At 41.2% G+C, this 20,527-nt stretch overlaps 1 protein-coding gene across 1 annotated transcript; it reads left to right on the forward strand.

Moving 5' to 3' along the window:
- The first annotated feature begins 333 nt into the window (after nucleotides 1-333).
- Nucleotides 334-20,229, forward strand: LOC106569481 (carbonic anhydrase 4-like). The gene is made up of 8 exons (XM_045693771.2): nucleotides 334-400; nucleotides 492-518; nucleotides 706-876; nucleotides 2,460-2,608; nucleotides 4,247-4,342; nucleotides 4,455-4,533; nucleotides 4,700-4,863; nucleotides 20,023-20,229. Exons 1-8 carry the CDS (start codon nucleotides 334-336, stop codon nucleotides 20,227-20,229), a joined length of 960 nt encoding a protein of 319 aa, XP_045549727.1.
- The last annotated feature ends 298 nt before the right edge of the window (nucleotides 20,230-20,527 follow it).

The raw sequence follows: 20,527 nt of genomic DNA on the forward strand, positions 1-20,527 counted from the left end.
CAAATTTGCCAAGGATGATAAAAGGTGGTTGAAATTGGGTCAGTTCGCCCTTTCCTTGATTTCAACATCCACAGATGGCCTTGATTTTAGCGTCCATAACATCCGCAACGTCCACAAACATAGACGTCTATGTTTGCGTCAAATCAAGGCTGGTCCAGACGGGACCAAATCTGAACCAATCACAGACGTCTATGTTTTTGGACGTTGTGGATATTGTGGACATTGAAATCAAGGCTGGTCCATACCGAATCAAAACTGTATGTCTGTGGATATTGAAATAAAAGTCAAATGGATGTCCGGCTTCATTTATAATTGCCTTTTCCTTGCTTTCAGATGAATCGACTTGTGGTTATCAATGCGGCTCTATTTGTCCTCACTGCAATCAGTGCTGCAGGCGGTTGTAAGTGATTATTATATTATTTTGTTGCACTGTGACTGTCTTCTACTATTATTTTTGTGACACTTTGCATAACTTTTTCCCTTCTTATCAGCGTGGTGTTACCATGATCCTAGTTGTGGTAAGTATTGGATTTACCCATTGGTTACAGTGTTATTTTTATTCACAAATTGTACATGAAGCATTTGCTTTGAATTGATTGTGATGGTGGTGGATAACAGACTATAGAATTAATGTGTTAGCATATAATGTGACCCCTATAAACATACGGTACATTGACACCACGGTATGATTGATAATATGTTAAGGTGACACCACTTGGCCCACCATTGCCTCAGAACATTGCAATGGATCGCGACAGTCTCCCATCAATATTGTCTCCGCATCGGCAGTGGTTGATGCAACCCTGACAACCTTCACCTTCACCAAATACGGAGACAATTATACAATGAAGAGTATCAAGAACACTGGCAAAACCGGTGAGGAGAATGGATGGATGCCTTGCCTCTCAATCCATACACTCAAAGTCCCCACTTGAGGAAAATTCCTGGTTTGGTACATACAGTGCATTTGGAAAATATTCAGACCCCTTGACTTTTTATACATTTTCTTACGTTACAGCCTTATTCTAAAATTGATTAAATAGTTTTTTCCCTTTATCAATCTACACAATATCCCATAATAAACAGAAATTTTAGCAAATTTATAATAAAAACGATACGGAAATATCACATTTACATAAGTATTCAGACGCTTTACTCAGCCTCGAGTCTTCTTGGGTATGACGCTACAAGCTTGGTACACCTGTATTTGTGGAGTTTCTCCCATTCTTCTCTGCAGTTACTCTCAAGCTCTGTCAGGTTGGATGGGGGGGGAGTCACTGCACAGCTATTTTCAGGTCTTTCCAGAGATGTTAGATCGGGTCAAGTCTGGGCTCTGGCTGGGCCACTCAAGGACATTCAGAGACTTGTCCCAAATCTACTCCTGCGTTGTCTTGACTGTGTGCTTAGGGTCGTTGTCCTGTTGGAAGGTGAACCATAGCCCCCAGTCTGAGATCCTGATAACTCTCTCACAGGTTTTCATCATGGATCTCTCTGTACCTTGCTCCGTTAATCTTTCCCACAATCCTGACTATTGTCCCATTGGCATTCAGGCAAAAGAGTTCAATCTTGGTATCTTTAGACCAGAGAATCTTTTTTATCATTGTCTGACAGTCTTTAGGTGCCTTTTGGCTGCCATGTGCCTCTTACTGAGGAGTGGCTTCCGTCTGGCCACTCCAACATAAAGGCCTGATTGGTGGAGTGCTGCAGAGATGGTTGTCCATCTGTAAGTTTCTCCCATCTCCACAGAGTGACCATCGGATTCTTGGTCACCTCCCTGACCTAGGCCCTTTTCCCCAGATTGCTCAGTTTGGCTGGGCAACCAGCTCTAGGAAGAATCTTGGTGGTTCCAAACTTCTTCCTTTTAAGAACGATGGAGGCCACAGTGTTCTTCGGGACCTTCAATGCTATAGACATTTTTTGGTACCCTTCCCCAGATCTGTGCCTCGACAAAATCCTGTCCCGGAGCTCTATGGACATTTCCTTCGACCTCATGGCTTGGTTTTTGCTCTGACATGCACTGTCAACTGTGGGACCTTATATAGACAGGTGTGTGCCTTTCCACATCATGTCCAATCAATTGAAATTACCACAGGTGGACTCCAATCAAGCTGTAGAAACATCTCAAGGATGATCAATGGAAACAGGATGCACCTGAGCTCAATTTCGAGTCTGATAGCAAAGGGTCTGAATACTTATGTAAATAAGGTATTTCAGTTTTTTATTTATAAAACACTTGCAAAATTCAAAACAACGGTTTTCACTTTGTCAGTATGGGTATTGTAAGTAGATTGATCACAACTTTTTTATTTATTATATTTTAGAATAAGGCTGTAACTAACAAAATGTGGAAAAAGTAAAGGGATCTGAAAACTTTCCAAATGCACTGTATGTACCAAACATGGAATTTGTTCGAAATTGAACCAATTCCTCTCGTTTTGTTGGTGTTTTCTTTCTTTCAGTCAAAGTCAAGCTGACGAGTGGAGTCCAGATTGCAGGCGGGGCCCTGTCTGAGGCCTATGACAGCCTGCAGTTTCACCTGCACTGGGGCAACGGTACCTCTGTCCCTGGGTCGGAGCACACAGTGGATGGAACCCATTACCCCATGGAGGTAATTCTGATTCTCTACCTTTCTCCAGAAGTGTCCCCTCATTCACCCCCCCCCCCTCACTCTTTCATGGATTGATGCAAGCATGGCTGGAGGGAGTTTCCACTATATTGCAAACATTAGTCCATTCCTTTGAAATTCATGAAAGGAAGTGTATGAGTACAGTTATGGAGAAGGGTAGAGAATCTGAATGTAGCCCATGTCACATGGGGTGACACTTCTCATACTGATGCACATCAGTGGCGGTTGGTGCCGTTTAAGATGAGGGAGGACCTTTAAAAAAAATTATGAGCATGGCCTTATTTCTTTTACAGCATATTGGATGACTGTCATTCATATTCCATTCACCCAGCTCATTGTAACATCGATAGGTTTAGGCTACTACATGATACTCAATTGTTCCCTATACACATCATGAGGTTGCTACAATCTAGCCTATGAATAAAGTATTTACAACGTACAGTAGGTGCACAGGTTGAGAGAAAATGTTGAGCTGTCACAGACAGTGACACATTCAATACCGCATTGCACACTCTTGCCTGCATATAGCTGATCTAGGGTGTAATCCTTAGTCCAACAGTTGCAAACGAGAGTTTCTATTGGACAAATTCAGGTATGTTTATTCCTGTTTCACTCCGTTTGCTTCCGTTTAAGAAGCATTTTTTTCAAAAGAATCGGCAGTATAAATACACCCCTGATCACACATAAACACAGTTCACTTTCAAAGCAGCCACATAAACAGCATGACTCATTTGCTCATTATATAATTCCTTCTCACATCTACGTGCTCTCCTCCTCTCACCGTTTCTATTCGCTTGTGAACTTCAGTGGACAACACATCAGCTGTCTGTAACCAGGCGAAAAAACCTTTCCAAGAAAAACCTTCAGTATGAGATTCATTCTCTGATCCTTTGATTGGGTGGACAACATGTCAGTGCGAGAGCTCTGATAGGTTGGAGGACATCCTCCAGAAGTTGTCATAATTACTGTGTAAGTCTATAGAAGGAGGTGAGAACCAGAGGAGGAGGAAAACTAGCTGACCTTTAGCTACACCATGGTAATACCAAAATGAGTGCTGTTGAGGCTAATGTAGACCTGCATTGAAAAACTGTGTGTTTTAATGAATTATTTGGTGATGTGAATATACTGTATAGAGTATAGTTTTATCTAAAAAGGATAACTTTTTAAATCTTTCACTCTTTTTATTTTCATGAAATTCACTGAGGAGGATGGTCTTCCCCTTCCATCTCGGAGGAGCCTCCACTGATGTACATATACCATACTGCCATGAATCAATGTCAAGTTATTCGTTTAGGCTTAGTACTATCCCCCCCCCCCCCAGCCAAACTGCAGCCATGCAACTTGGTTTACTAGAAAACTGACGAATGGGTAAATGTAACCACTCTCAGATTTTTCATAGATAGTGCAATAGTCTGACGGTTGTACTGAACTTATGAGGCATTTATAAGTTATATTCCTCAAGAATCAGGGGGCATATATATCATTAATTTAAATGACCTTTGAAAAGCTGTAAATATGGGAGATTGTAGTCTACCTTTTTTAAATGTATCATTACAATGTTTGAATTTTCCAATGGATTCAGATAACTTTTTACATCAACTGTTATGCTTCACCTTTCAGTTGCACATAGTAAATGCCAAGTCTTCGCACAACGGTAACACGACCATGACCGTTACAGACAGCACGGGACTCGCTGCTCTTGGTTTCTTCATAGAGGTGAGAGGATGCTTTAACCTTCCTAGAAATGGCATCCATTTTTCCATTTTAGATTGGGCATTTCAATGTTTTATTGCTGTTTTCTGTTATTAAAGTACATTTTTTGCAACAGGCCATACCGGGCAATGTGACTGGTTCACCAGCAGCCTGGAATACTCTGACATCCTACTTGGCCAACATCACACTAAAAGGTGAGAGGAGAGATTTGACTGGTTATGATTTGATCAAGAACTACTTCCTCAAAATAAAGTTTGGAAGAGGGATTTGTTTTTCTCTTTGAATTCAAAATGAGTGATTTTATTGTTCAATAGTAGCATATGATTTCAGTATATGTTTTTTCTTTCTTCCTTCATTAAGATGATATTGTAAACATTACTCATGCTATTTCATTGGATGAACTCCTGGAAGGGGTGGACCGTACCAAATACTACCGTTACCTTGGCTCCCTGACCACTCCCAATTGCAATGAGGCTGTGGTTTGGACCGTGTTCAAGGACCCTATCAAAGTCAGCCAGGACATGGTGAGTTAGTGCAACAATTTCACAATAAACTGAACAACACTTCTACCTCCTAGAATTGTTTAAATATATATATATATATAACACGTGGTCGTGTTACCGTTGTGCGAAGACTTGGCATATATATATATATATATATACGGTGCCTTCGGAAAGTATTCAGACCCCTTGACTTTTTCCACATTTTGTTAAGTTACAGGCTTACATTTTGAAATAGTTTTTTCCCCTTATCAATCTACACACAATCCTAAAATAATGTAATTATTTTTTTGGGGGGGGGGAAATATCACATTTACTCAGTACTTTGTTAAAGCACCATTGGCAGCGATTACAGCATCGAGTCTTCTTAGGCATGACGCTACAAGCTCGTCACATCTGTATTTGGGGAGTTTCTCCCATTCTTCTCTGCAGATCCTCTCAAGCTCTTTCAGGTTGGATGGGGATCGTTGCTGCACAGCTATTTTCATGTCTCTCCAGAGATGTTCGATCGGGTTCGTGTCCGGGCTCTGGCTGGGCCACTCAAGGACATTCAGAGACTTGTCCCAAAGTCATTCCTGCTGTAATATGCCTGTGTGTAGCTGGTGTAGAGGAATCAGGCGCAGGACAGCAGATATGAGTAATAAACGTAATTTACTCAAAGAATCAATAATACAACGCTATAATCTAGCCCACAATAACGGACCGTACTACATACAAACAATCACTCACAAACAAACATGGGGGAACAGAGGGTTAAATAATGAACAAGTAATTGGGGGAATGAAACCAGGTGTGTAAGACAAGGACAAAACAAATGGAAAATGAAAAGTGGATCGGCGATGGCTAGAAGGCTGGTGACGTCGACCGCCGAACGCCACCCGAACAAGGAAAGGGACCAACTTCGGCGGAAGTCGTGACACCTGCATTGTCTTGGCTGTGTGCTTAGGGTTGTTGTCCTTTTGGAGGGTGAACCTTCGCCCCAGTCTGAGGTCCTGAGCGCGCTAGAGCCGGTATTCATCAAGGATCTCTGTACATTGCTTGATTCATATTTGTCTCACTCCTGACTATATCTCAGTCCCTGCCACTGAAAAACATCCGCACATCATGATGCTGCCACCACTATGTTTCACCTTAAATTTGCCACAGGTGGACTCCAGTCAAGTTGTAGGAACATCTCGAGGATGATGTTTTTAAGGCTGTAATGTAACAAAATGTGGAAAAAGTCAAGGGGTCTGAATACTTTCTGAAGGAACTGTGTATACATATACTGTATATAGACACTATATATTCGAAAGTATTTGGACACCCCTTCGGCTATTTCAGCCACACCCATTGCTGATAGGTGTATAAAATCGAGGACACAGCCATGCAATCTCCAAAAACAAACATTGGCAGTAGAAGGGTCTTACTGAACAGCTCAATGACTTTTAAAGTGGCACCGTCATAGGATGCCACCTTTCCAACAAGTCAGTTCATCAATTTTCTGCCATGCTAGAGCTGCTGTAAGTGCAATTATTGTGAAGTGGAAATGTCTAGGAGCAACAATGGCTCAGCCGTGAAGGGGTAGGCCACTCAAGGTCACAGAACAGGACTGCCGAGTGCTGCAGCGAGTAGCACGTAAAAATCATCTGTCCTTGGTTGTAACACTCACTACCGAGTTCCAAACTGTCTCTGAAAGCAATGTCAGCACAATAACTTTTCATCTGGAGCTTCATAAAATGGGTTTCCATTCGAGCAGCCGCACACAAACCTAAGGTCACCATGCGCAATGCCAAGCGTCGGCTGGAGTGGTGTAAAGCTTTCTGCCATTGGACTCTTGAGCAGTGGAAACGTGTTCTCTAGAGTCATGAATCATGCTTCACCATCTGGCATTCCGATGGACTAATCTAGGTTTGGCGATGCCAGGAGAAGGCTACTTTCCCCAATGCATTGTACTAAATGTAAAGTTTGGTGAAGGAGGAATAGTGGTCTGGGGCTGTTTTTCATGGTTAGGGCTAGGCCCCTTAGTTCCAGTGAAGGGAAATTTTAACGCTACTGGTCCTTTATACTGTAGCTCAGTTGGTAGAACATGGTGCTTGTAATATCAGGGTAGTGGGTTCATGTCCCTGGACCACCCATATGTTAAATTTATGCATTCATGACTGTACAGTGCATTGCAAAAGTGTTCACCCCCTTGGCGTTTTTCGTATTTTGTTGCATTACAGCCTGTAATTTAAATGGATTTTTATTTGGATTTCATGTAATGGACATACACAAAATAGTCCAAAAAATGACCTGTTTAAAGAATTTCCCCAATATTAAAAATCGGAAAAGTGGTGCATGCATATGTATAGGGCCCCTTTGCTAAGAAGCCCCTAAATAAGATCTGGTGCAACCAATTACCTTCAGAAGTCACACAATTAGTTCAATAAAGTCCACCTGTGTACAATCTAAGTATCACATGATCTGTCACATGATCTCAGTATATATACACCTGTTCTGAAAGGCTCCAGAGTCTGCAACACAACTAAGCAAGAGGCACCACCAACCAAGCAGCACTATGAAGACCAAGGAGCTCTCCAAAATGGTCAGGTACAAAGTTGTGGAGTGTGGCGGAAGAATCAGAAATAGTTGTGTAACATAGCTAATTAATAAGATGTCTTCTCTGCATAATATGCTTATGTGATATACTTGTTATTAGAATGTATCCCTTCGGACTCTGGTGTTGACAGTTGCACTTCTTCCCTCAGCTGGGGCTCAGTCACCTGGGGCCCAGAGAGGGGAGAGGTCAGGCTTGCCTTTCACATGTCCCTGGTGCTATGCAGAATATCAGAAAGGGAAGAGGACAGGAGGGAACATTGTCTTCATATGTGAATGTGTCTACCTATTCTTAAACCATGTGAAGAGATGCGTGATTAATGGGGAACCAATTACTTGTCTCCACAATGTCTGTGCGCCAGTCACTCTCTCCTTTGGCATTGGGGATGTGTGTCGTAGTGTCTGGAAGCATTGTATGTCATCTCTGATGTTGCACTTATCCTGGGATAGTGTATGACCTAGAGGCTCACTACCCTCAGTGAGCTTGTCCAGGAGTGGGGTCAAGAAGGGGTTTTACTTGAGATGGGAGTATCTGGAGTTGACAATTGATTTATGCCATTGGATGAGTTGGTGTTCTGTGCTATGAAGTACCAGGAACGAGATTGGAACCTCGTCTTAGGGGCCAAACTGAACGATAATTTATAGCAAATGCTATCTGGCTATGGGATACTCAATTCTCATTTAAAAGTCTTACCTTGTGACCCGTTACAAACATATGTGGTTTGTTATGTCGACTAGGGGGTGGATCTTGGCTATGAAAGACTTTGTACTTTTGTCACGCTGCTCTCAATGAATCATCAAAGAGACGGTGATTCATCGACAAGCCATTGCTATTGCAAAACTCTCACTATTAAAGATTTAGTTTAAGTGTAACTGACTTGTGTGATAAGTTTGTCTCTCCTCATTTGATAATAAAGAAATGAACCACCACAGGAGAAGTACTTGGGCTTTAAAAAAATATCAGAAACTTTGAACATCCCACGGAGCACCATTAAATCCATTATTAAAGAATGGAAAGAATATAGCACCACAACAAACCTGCCAAGAGAGGGCTGCCCACCAAAACTCACAGACCAGGCAAGGAGGGCATTATTAATCAGAGAGGCAACAAAGAGACCAAAGATAACCCTGAAGGAGCTGCAAAGCTCCACAGCGGATACTAGAGTATCTGTCCATTGGACCATTTTAAGCCGTACACTCCACAGAGCTGGGATTTACAGAAGAGTGGCCAGAATAAAAGCCATTGCTTCAAGAAAAAAATAAGCAAACACGTTTGGTGTTCACCAAAAGGCATGTGGGAGACTCCCCAAACATATGAAAGAAGGAACTCTGGTCAGATGAGACTAAAACTGAGCATTTTGGCCATCAAGGAAAATGCTATGTCTGGTGCAAACCCAACACCTCTCATCACCCCGAGAACACCAATCCCACAGTGAAGCATGGTGGCGGCAGCATCATGCTGTGGGGATGTTTTTCATTGGCAGGGACTGGGAAACTGGTCAGAATTGAAGGAATGATGGATGGTGCTAAATACAGGGAAATTCTTGAGGGAAACCTGTTTCAGTCTTTGAGAAATGTGAGACTATAATGGAGGTTCACCTTCCAGCAGGACAATGACCCTAAGCATACTGCTAAAGCAACACTCAAGTGGTTTAAGGGGAAACATTTAAAAGTCTTGGAAGGGCCTAGTCAAATCCCAGACCTCAATCCAATTGAGAATTTGTGGTATGATTTAAAGATTGCTGTATACCTGCAGAACCCATCCAACTGGAAGGAGCTGGAGCAGTTTTGCCTTGAAGAATGGGCAAAAATCCCAGTGGCTAGATGTGCCAAGCTTAGAGACATACCCCAAGATACTTGCAGCTGTAATTGCTGCAAAAGGTGGCTCTATAAAGTATTGACTTTGGGGGGGGGGGGGGGGGGGGGGGGTGAATAGTTATGCACGCTCAAGTTTATTTTTTTGTCTTATTTCTTGTTTGTTTCACAATAAAATATATTTTGCATCTTCAAAGTGGTAGGATTTTGTGTAAATCAAATGATACAAACCCCCATCCATTTTAATTCCAGGTTGTAAGGCAACAAAATACTGTCGCAAGCCACTGTAAGTCACTTTGGATTAAAGCATCTGCTAAATGGCATATACCATTATACAGTATATTACAATGACATTCTAGACAATTCTCTGCTTCCAACTTTGTGATAACAGCTTGTGTAAGGAAATACCCCCTGAATTGGACAAAAATGAATGGGAACATATTGCCATTGGGCGAAACATATATACGATGGCAAATACCACTCAATTGGATGCCAATTCATACAAACCATATTGCAAATGTCATATAGCAAAAATCCAAAGGAGCGCGAGCGCGCTCCACCGTAAATTGTCATATTGAAAATGGACATCAAGTCAAGACCCAAGTGTCAAGTTTTGAAAAATGTTTGAAAAATGTATCACCCTCTAAAAAAGTACTTTCTGGACCATTTTTCGATATTCTTTCAATTTTTTGGCCAATTGTACATATATAAGAACTGTATGAACATACCTTTGTCATATCTTATTGTTATATTTTTTTTACTTGTCCATAAGGCATATGTTTTGTCCATTTTCAATATGATATCATAGGAAGTCGAAGTCAAAAGTCAGTGAACCATTGCCAAATGCCATAAGATATGTCCAAATGCAATATGAAAGTGTCAAATCAGGATGTTATGTCCATTTGCAATATATGATCATAGGAAGTCGGTTTCCAAACCCAAAAGTCAGTGAACCATGTCCAAATGGCATTTATACTGCCCAAATGATATAAAGCACTATGTTAACCTGTTAGGGCTAGGGGGCAGCATTTGCACGTCTGGATAAAAAAATGTACCCGATTTAATCTGGTTACTAATCCTACCCAGTAACTAGAATATGTATATACTTATTATATATGGATAGAAAACACTCTAAAGTTTCTAAAACTGTTTGAATGGTGTCTGTGAGTATAACAGAACTCATTTGGCAGGCAAAACCCTGAGACATTTTCTGACAGGAAGTGGATACCTGATGTGTTGTATTACCTTTAAACCTATCCCATTGAAAAACACAGGGGCTGAGGAATATTTTGGCACTTCCTATTGCTTCCACTAGATGTCACCAGCCTTTACAAAGTGTTTTGAGTCTTCTGGAGGGAGATCTGACCGAACAAGAGCCATGGAACGATGATGTCCCATTAGACACCTGGCGCGCGAGTTCATGTTGGGTACCCTCGTTCCAATACGTTATAAAAGAGTATGCATTCGTCCACCTTGAATATTATTCATGTTCTGGTTAAAAAAGGCCCTAATGATTTATGCTATACAACGTTTGACATGTTTGAACGAACGTAAATATATTTTTTCCCCTCGTTCATGACGAGAAGTCCGGCTGGCTTAGATCATGTGCTAACAAGACGGATATTTTTGGACATAAATGATGAGCTTTTTTGAACAAAACTACATTCGTTATGGACCTGTGATACCTGGAAGTGACATCTGATGAAGAGAATCAAAGGTAATGGATTATTTACATAGTATTTTCGATTTTAGATCTCCCCAACATGACGTCTAGTCTGTATCGCAACGCGTATTTTTCTGGGCGCAGTGCTCAGATTATTGCAAAGTGTGATTTCCCAGTAAGGTTATTTTTAAATCTGGCAAGTTGATTGCGTTCAAGAGATGTAAATCTATAATTCTTTAAATGACAATATAATATTTTACCAATGTTTTCTAATTTTAATTATTTAATTTGTGACGCTGACTTGACTGCCGGTTATTGGAGGGAAACGATTTCCTCAACATCAATGCCACAGTAAAACGCTGTTTTTGGATATAAATATGAACTTGATAGAACTAAAAATGCATGCATTGTCTAACATAATGTCCTAGGAGTGTCATCTGATGGAGATTGTAAAAGGTTAGTGCATCATTTTTGCTGGTTTTATGGTTTTGGTGACCCTGTCTTTGACTTGACAAAACATTACACACAACTCTTGTAAATGTACTGTCCTAACATACTCAAAATTTATGCTTTCGCCGTAAAACCTTTTTGAAATCGTAAAACGTGGTTAGATTAAGGAGATGTTTATCTTTCAAAGGGTGTAAAATAGTTGTATGTTTGAAAAATTTGAATTTTGACATTTATTTGGATTCAAATTTGCCGCTCTTGAAATGCACCTGCTGTTGATGGAGTGCACCACGGGTGGCACGCTAGCGTCCCACCTAGCCCATAGAGGTTAAGACATGAATCAACCTAGAAGGTCTATTTGTCATGTATGATGAGGGAGAAGTGGGACTCATGTCATTTTTTAAAACGCTTTTTTTGGATGGGCACGGGTGGGGGGTGCTCCCTACCCAGCTGTGGACCCCTTGCACCCACCTAAAGGCATTCAAAACCATTTCAAAAATTTGCTCCTGGTAACCCGTTCCATTCACCAGGTGCACGGCTGTCCATTTGCAATATGTTTCAATGGGCATTTGCCATCACGAATTTGACATGCTCAAAAATATTACAGAAATGCAAAATTGACTGGCCCGATGAACTCAGGATGGCTGGGCAGTGATTCTGGTTCCTCTCCATCACTCATTGGTGTTGATTTCAGAATGTCAATTTGGTGATGGTCTATCACTGTTTAAACATATTGCAAATGGACAAAAGTCAGCCAGCACTCACCATCCATCAGTCAATTAGATATCATTCTGACACCAAACTGACACCAAACCCACTTTGTCCAACCCGGTTAGAAGCCAACTATCACATATTTCAGGGCAAGCCCAAAATTCACAGCGCCTTCTGTTTAAACCATAATAAAAACATAAAACACGTAGTTACGTTGTAGCTGTGAATCCAGTTCTGACATTATGTGTAGGCCTAGCTGAGGCGACCCCGAGTTTCGGCTCAATAGGTAATTTGGAGCCCGAGCAGCGACCTTAATTGGTGTTGAAAATCCACTTTTTCCGGGCTTTGCTACGGGGTCCTTGAATGAGCTATCGGACAGAAACGTTAGGGTCTGTCTCTATGGGCCGAGGCGGTTTCAATGCACCTAATCTTGCGACGCTGGGACTTTTCTAAATGTTGTTGTTTTCACGATGGTCAAAAAGAATGGAAGTTATTGCAAATGTACGAGGCTGTTTCTCGGTTTGAGAACCTTCTAGAGCCACATAACTCACCGTGCACTATCGACTTGAGCTCTAGAACAGGTTTCTAAAGTTTTAGAGCTTTAGATCTGACGGTGCTTTGATAGTTCGAACGAAGGTAACTATTGCAGGCTCTGTGTGTCTGTAAGCCCCACACTGTGCCACTCCATCCTTGCTGTGTGTGTGTGTGTGTGTGTGTTTTTCTTGGAAATCTGATGGGAGAAATGACTGATTTACAGTTCACGAGGGTTGCCTAATCACACATATGAAGTTTTGGAAAGATCTGACCATTTTAACCCTTCGAAACAGCCCCTATGACCCCAATTTTTAAGGCACTTCTGGTTGACACAGGAAGCTGAAAGCAAATGCATATCCTCATTGGGGTAGACTTTTACAGAATCCTGAGTTTAACCTCTCTAGGGGGTGTGGGACGGTAGCGTCCCACCTGGCCAACATCCGGTGAAATTGCAGAGCGCCCAAATTAAATTACTATAAATATTTAACTTTCATGAAATCACAAGTGTAATACATCAAAATAAAGCTTAACTTGTTTTTAATCCAGCCGCCATGTCAGATTATTTCAAAAAGACTTTACGGCGAAAGCAAACCATGTGATTATCTGAGGACAGCGCTCAGCACACAAAACATTACATACAGTTACCAGCCAAGTAGATTAGTCACGAAAGTCAGAAATAGCAATACAATTAACAACTTACCTTTGATCTTCGTATGGTTGCACTCACAAGACTCCCAGTTACACAATAAATGTTCATTTTGTTCGATAAAGTCCCTCTTTATATCCAAAAGCCATTATTTTATTGGCGCGTTTTGTTCAGTAATCCAACGGCTCAAATGCGGTCACTACAGGCAGACAAATTCCAAATAGTATCCGAAAAGTTCGTAGAAATGTCAAACGATGTTTATAATCAATCCTCAGGTTGTTTTTTAGCCTAAATAATAGAACATTTTTCAACCGGACAATAGTGTCGTCAATATAAAAGAAAACAAGAAAGGCGCTCTCTCGGTCGCGCACAGAAAACAGCTCTGGGGACATCCCACTATCCACTCACTCAAAGTTGTCATTCTCCTTCATTTTTCAGAATAAAAGCCTGAAACAATGTCTAAAGACTGATCACAACTAGTGGAAGCCATATGGAACGGAATCTTAGTCCTATCCCTTTAAATGGTGTATAGGCTTTCATTGGAAAAACAGCCATTTCAAAATAATGGCACTTCCTGGATGGATTTTCCTCAGGTTTTCACCTGCCATTTCAGTTCTGTTAAACTCAGACATTATTTTAACAGTTTTAGAAACTTTGGAGTGTTTTCTATCTATATGCATATCATAGCTAGTAGCAGGCAGTTTATTTTGGGCACGCTTTTCATCCGGAGATGAAAATAGTGCCCCCTACCCTAGTGAGGTTAACCACTTCCGGTTCCTCCAGGAAGCTTAGAATCAAACAGGTAGACCTCATAGTGGTCTGATGGATTGTCATAGAAGACAGTTTGATATGGCATTCATAACCCACATAGGCTTCAGGTTGAATTTAGGGGAGCAGGTAATTTATTCCTATGGGGAGAGAAGTCATTGCAAACTGTTTGATATAAACACCCTGTTTTCACTGTTAAGGGTTAATGCCACACGGTCAAGGTTAGGCTTGCACAGATCGGGAGGACCTTGGGAACGTTCCTGAGGTTGAATTGTGCTTCTAACCCTAACGGTTCTGCCGCTGTCACCCAAAAGCACCTGAAATTTAGGCCAGGCTTCATTTTGGACCTACATTTTGCACTGTTGCTGCGGTCAGACCGAGTGAGCTACCGTCAAGCTGGGCATCTCGTTGAACTCGACACGGCCTAGAGATTATGGTGATGCCATTGCAGGCTCTGTGTGTCTTTAAGCCCCGCACTGTGTCACTCCATCCGGTGTGTGTGTGTGTGTGTGTGTGTGTGTGTGTGTGTGTGTGTGTGTGTGTGTGTGTGTGTGTGTGTGTGTGTGTGTGTGTGTGTGTGTGTGTGTGTGTGTGTGTGTGTGTGTGTGTGTGTGTGTGTGTGTGTGTGTGTGTTTTTCTTGGACATATGTTGGGAGAAATGACTGATTTGCAGTTCATGAGGGTTGCCTAATCACACATGAAGTTTTGGAACGATCTGACCTTTTTAACGGTTCGAAACAGCCCCTATGATCCCAATTTAAGGCACTTCCAGTTGACACAGGAGGCTGAAAGTTAACACATATCCTCCTTGGGGTTGGCTCTTGCAGAATGTTGAATTGTAAGTATTTACGTTAAGAACTGACTGATTTACAGAGGGTTGAATGAGTGTGTGATTTCAGAAAATCACAGAAATCTCATAGAGCTCCGAAACCCACCTTAACGGATTCGTCTGAACACACCGCAACTGGATCTGTAAATTTGTTGGTTAAAAAACACATTTCTTTGACCATCACCCATTGTACAATTTCTCGTAAATTACAATAGATAAATGGCTGGTTCTTTTTTTCCTGACACCGCAGGTTCATGTACTTTGACGTGACGCGATCAAATTAGCGCTCTATTTTTGTTTTTGACCTTTAACCTCTATGGGCTAGGTGGGACGCTTACGTAACAGCCACTTGCAGCCTGTGGCGCGATTTTCAAAACCTTAAAAATCCTATTACTTCAATTTCTCAAACATATGACTATTTTACAGCTATTTAAAGACAAGACTCTCGTTAATCTAACCACACTGTCCGATTTCAAAAAGGCTTTACAACGAAAGCAAAACATTAGATTATGTCAGCAGAGTACCAAGCCAGAAATAATCAGACACCCATTTTTCAAGCCAGCATATAATGTCACCAAAACCCAGAAGACAGCTAAATGCAGCACTCACCTTTGATGATCTTCATCAGATGACAACCCTAGGACATTATGTTATACAATACATGCATGTTTTGTTCAATCAAGTTCATATTTATATCAAAAACCAGCTTTTTACATTAGCATGTGACGTTCAGAACTAGCAAACTTCCGGGGAATTCGCTAACATTTTACTAAATTACTCACGATAAACGTTCACAAAAAGCATAACAATTATTTTAAGAATTATAGATACAGACCTCCTCTATAAACTCGATATGTCCGATTTTAAAATAGCTTTTTGGTGAAAGCACATTTTGCAATATTCTAAGTACATAGCCCAGGCATCACAGGCTCGCTATTTAGACACCCGGCAAGTTTAGCACTCACCATAATCATATTTACTATTATAAAAGTTTGATTACCTTTTGTTGTCTTCGTCAGAATGCACACCCAGGACTGCTACTTCAATAACAAATGTTGGTTTGGTCCAAAATAATCCATCGTTATATCCGAATAGCGGCGTTTTGTTCGTGCGTTCCAGACACTATCCGAAATGGTAAAGAAGTGTCGCGCGCATGGCGCAATTCGTGACAATAAAATTCTAAATATTCCATTACCGTACTTCGAAGCATGTCAACCGCTGTTTAAAATCAATTTTTACGCCATTTTTCTCTTAGAAAAGTGATAATATTCCGACAGGGAATCTCCTTTTCGGCAAACAGAGGAAAAAAATCACAAAGGCGGGGGCGGTCGGGTCACGCGCATAAGCCCAGAGTCCTTTGATCGGCCACTTGAGAAAGGCGATAATGTGTTTCAGCCTGGGGCTGGAATGACGACATTCTGTTTTTTCCCGGGCTCTGAGCGCCTATGGACGACGTGGGAAGTGTCACGTTAGAGCAGAGATCCTTAGTAAAAGATAGAGATGGAAAAGAAGTTCAAGAAATGGTCAGACAGGCCACTTCCTGTAAAGGAATCTCTCAGGTTTTGACCTGCCATTTGAGTTCTGTTATACTCACAGACACCATTCAAACAGTTTTAGAAACTTTAGGGTGTTTTCTATCCATATGTAATAAGTATATGCATATTCTAGTTACTGGGTAGGAGTGGTAACCAGATTAAATCGGGTATGTTTTTTATCCAGCCGTGTCAATACTGCCCCCTAGCCCTAACAGGTTAAGGCCATTTTTCTGGGATTAACTCAAAAAGCATTGAGGCCTCGACGCCATCATGTTTCTGGGCTTACAGCCCATTAGGCCAAACCTATGCTCACCAAGTTTCTTCTTCGGAGTCTTTTCCGTTTAGGAGAAATGGCCATGTCATGATTACTGAGGTTTTGTACATTTGCAATAAGAAGCCATTCGCCATCTGGTGGAATTTACTGGGACAGAGGAAAAATGTCATTTTTTATAAAACGGAAACCAAATGTCCGAGAGACTTTATTTGATGACTTCCCGGAAGATCCGGCCCTGAGGCACAGCCCAAATTTTAAAAACATTCGCGGACGTCTAGTAAGGGACCATACATTTGCAATATGGAGATCCTCATCAATCATACAGCAATGCCATTTCCGTCCCTTATGTAGGGAAGGCCCTTTCCTGTTTCATCATGACAATGCCCCCATGCACAAAGTGAGGTCCATACAGGGATGGTTTGCCAAGATCGGTGAGGAAGAACTTGACTGGCCTGCACAGAGCCCTGACCTCAACCCCATCGAACACCTTTGGGACAAATTGGAACACCGTCTGCAATCCCAGCCTAATCGCCCAACATCAGTGCCCAACCTCACAAATGCTCTTGTGGCTGAAAGGAATCATCTCCCCTCAGCAATGTTCCAACATCTACTGGAAAACCTTCCCAGAAGAGTGGAGGCTGTTATAGCAGCAAAGGGCGGGACCAACTCCATATTAATGTTCATGACTTTTGGAATGAGATATTTGATGAGCTGGTGTCCACATATGTTTGGTCATGTAGGGTGTGTGTGTGTGTGTGTATATGTATGTTGGAGCCCATGTATTTATTTTATAACAATATTTTATAACAATATTTTATTTACTTTTCAAAAGTTTGGGGTTACTGAGAAATGTCCATGTTTTTGAAAGAAAATCACTTTTTTTGTCCATTTAAAATAACATCAAATTGATCAGAAATACAGTGTAGACATTGTTAATGTTGTAAATGACTATTGTAGCTGGAAACGGCTGATTTTGAATGGAATATCTACATAGGCGTACAGAGGCCCATTATCAGCAACCATCACTCCTGTCTTCCAATGGCACATTGTGTTAGCTAATTAAAATGCAAATTGATCATTAGAAAATCCTTTTGCAATTATGTTAGCACAGCTGAAAACTGTTGTCCTGATTAAAGAAGCAATAAAACTGGCCTTCTGTAGACTAGTTGAGTGTCTGGAGCATCAGCATTTGTGGGTTCGGTTACAGGCTCAAAATGGCCAGAAACAAAACTTTCTTCTGAAACTCATCGGTCTATTCTTGTTCTGGCTATTCCATGCGAGAAATTGTCAAGAAACTGAAGATCTCGTATAACGCTGTGTACTACTCCTTTCACAGAACAGCGCAAACTGGTTCTAACCAGAATAGAAAGATGAGTGGGAGGCCTAGTGCACAACTGAGCAAGAGGACAAGTACATTAGAGTGTCTAGTTTGAGAAATAGATGCCTCACAAGTCATCAACTGGCAGCTTCATTAAATAGTACCTGCAAAACACCAGTCTCTATGTCAACAGTGAAGAGGCGACTCCGGGATGCTGGCCTTCCAATCAGAGTTGCAAAGAAAAAGCCATATCTCAGACTGGCCAATAAAAATAAAAGATTAAGATGGGCAAAAGAACACAGACACTGGACAAAGGAAGATTGGAAAAAAGTGTTATGTACAGACGAAGTTTGAGGTGTTCGGATCACGAAGAACAATCGGGAGACGCAGAAAAAATGAAAAGATGCTGGAGGAATGTTTGACGCCATCTGTCAAGCATGGTGGAGGCAATGTGATGGTCTGGGGGTGCTTTGGTGCTAGTAAAATGGGAGATTTGTACAGGGTAAAAGGGATCTTGAAGAAGGAAGGCTATCACTCCATTTTGCAATGCCATGCCATACCCTATGGACGGCGCTTAATTGGAGCTAATTTCCTCATACAACAGGACAATGAACCAAAGCACAGCTCCAAACTATGCAATAACTATTTAGGGAAGAAGCAGTTAGCTGGTATTCTGTCTATAATGTTGTGGCCAGCACAGTCACCGGATCTCAACTGTATTGAGTTGTTGTGGGAGGAGCTTGACTGTATGGTACGTAAGAAGTGCCCATCAAGCCAATCCAACTTGTGGGAGGTGCTTCAGGAAGCATGAGGTGAAATCTCTTCAGATTACCTCAACAAATTGACAACTAGAATGTCAAAGGTCTACTTGGCTCTAATTGTTGCAAATGGAGGATTATTTGACGAAAGCAAGGTTTGAAGGACACAATTATTTCAATTAAATCATTATTTATAACCTTGTCAATGTCTTGACTATATTTCCTATTCATTTTGCAACTCATTTCATGTATGTTTTCATGGGAAACAAGGGCATTTCTAAGTGAGCCCAAACTGTTGAATGGCACATTTGGGCAGTCTTGATTTTTTTTTAAAAGAACAGAAATGCAATGGTTCATTGGAACAGTCAAAACCTTTGCACATACACTGCTGCCATCTAGTGGCCAAAATCTGAATTGGGGTGGAATAATACGTTACGGCCTTTCTCTTGCATTTTAAAGATGATGGTACAAAAAAATACTAACGTTTTTTCTATTATCTTTTACCAGATCTAATGTGTTATTCTCCTACATTCATTTCACATTTCCACAAATTTCAGTGTTTCCTTTGAAATGGTATCAAGAATATGCATATCCTTGCTTCAGTTCCTGAGCTAGAGGCAGTTAAATTCATTTTAGGCGAAAATTGAAGATCCTTAAGAGGCAAACATATTTATGTTTTGTTGACATTTGGAAAGTTTACTGACAAAATTTTCTGCCATGAAACTTTATATCTGACATGTACTTTAGGTTGGATAAAAACCTGGTCTATGTGATATACTCTATTAATTGGCTCTGCAAGAAGTCATGAACATACAGATCCTGTATCTTAATTTGAGCCAGTTTCGCACAGCAGGAAAATAGTCCTGCATCAACAGGAAATATGAATTGTTATATGGATTATACATGGACATTTTCTATAGGGGTTGGTACATTTTCTTTAAGGAAAATCAACTCCGACATGTTTAAGTGGAAATTAAACTTTGTAAGCCTTTTAAAATACAAGTTTGCATGTTTTACTCTGCAGGAAAGTTCCTGCAACAACAGGATGATCAAATTAAGATATGGCCTCTGTACACACATTTCAGAAATGTGTCTTGTTTTGATCCAATGCAATGACATGCATTGAAGTTGTTGTTTTTGTGATCTATTTATTTGGAGAGCAATTTGCCTCAAAGTTTAGTTGATTTCATGTTACTTCTCAGATCAACTAAAACTAGAGGTTGAACTGACAGTGGGTAAAACCATTGGGCCAGCCTGATGTCACACTTATGTCTATGATCTAGTAATTAATTAACCTTCTCCACTCAGATTGATCTCTTCAGCACAACATTGCACATTGACCACAACTCCACCTCTGCTTTGATGACCAACGTCTTCAGGAACATCCAGCCTGTCAATGGCCGGATGGTGACGACCCAGGGCAGCTCATCCACAGCCCAGCCACCGTCGGGAGCCTCCACAAAGTGCTCCTCTCTGGGCCTCATGGCCCTGGCCTGGATGCTGCTGATGGTTTAGTGTCTATGAGTAACGCCTTACCTGAAGTGCACTGCCATGTCTCCATTAAAACCTCTTGGGGCTAGGTGGGACGCTAGCGTGCCACCCGTGGTGCACTCCATCAACAGCAGGTGCATTTCAAGAGCGGCAAATTTGAATCCAAATAAATGTCAAAATTCAAATTTTTCAAAAATACAACTATGTTACACCATTTGAAAGATAAACATCTCCTTAATCTAACCACGTTTTACGATTTCAAAAAGGTTTTACGGCGAAAGCATAAATTTAGAGTATGTTAGGACAGTACATTTACAAGAGT

Source organism: Salmo salar, chromosome 14 (assembly GCF_965601325.2).
Source record: "Salmo salar chromosome 14, fSalSal1, whole genome shotgun sequence".
NCBI lineage: Eukaryota > Metazoa > Chordata > Actinopteri > Salmoniformes > Salmonidae > Salmo > Salmo salar.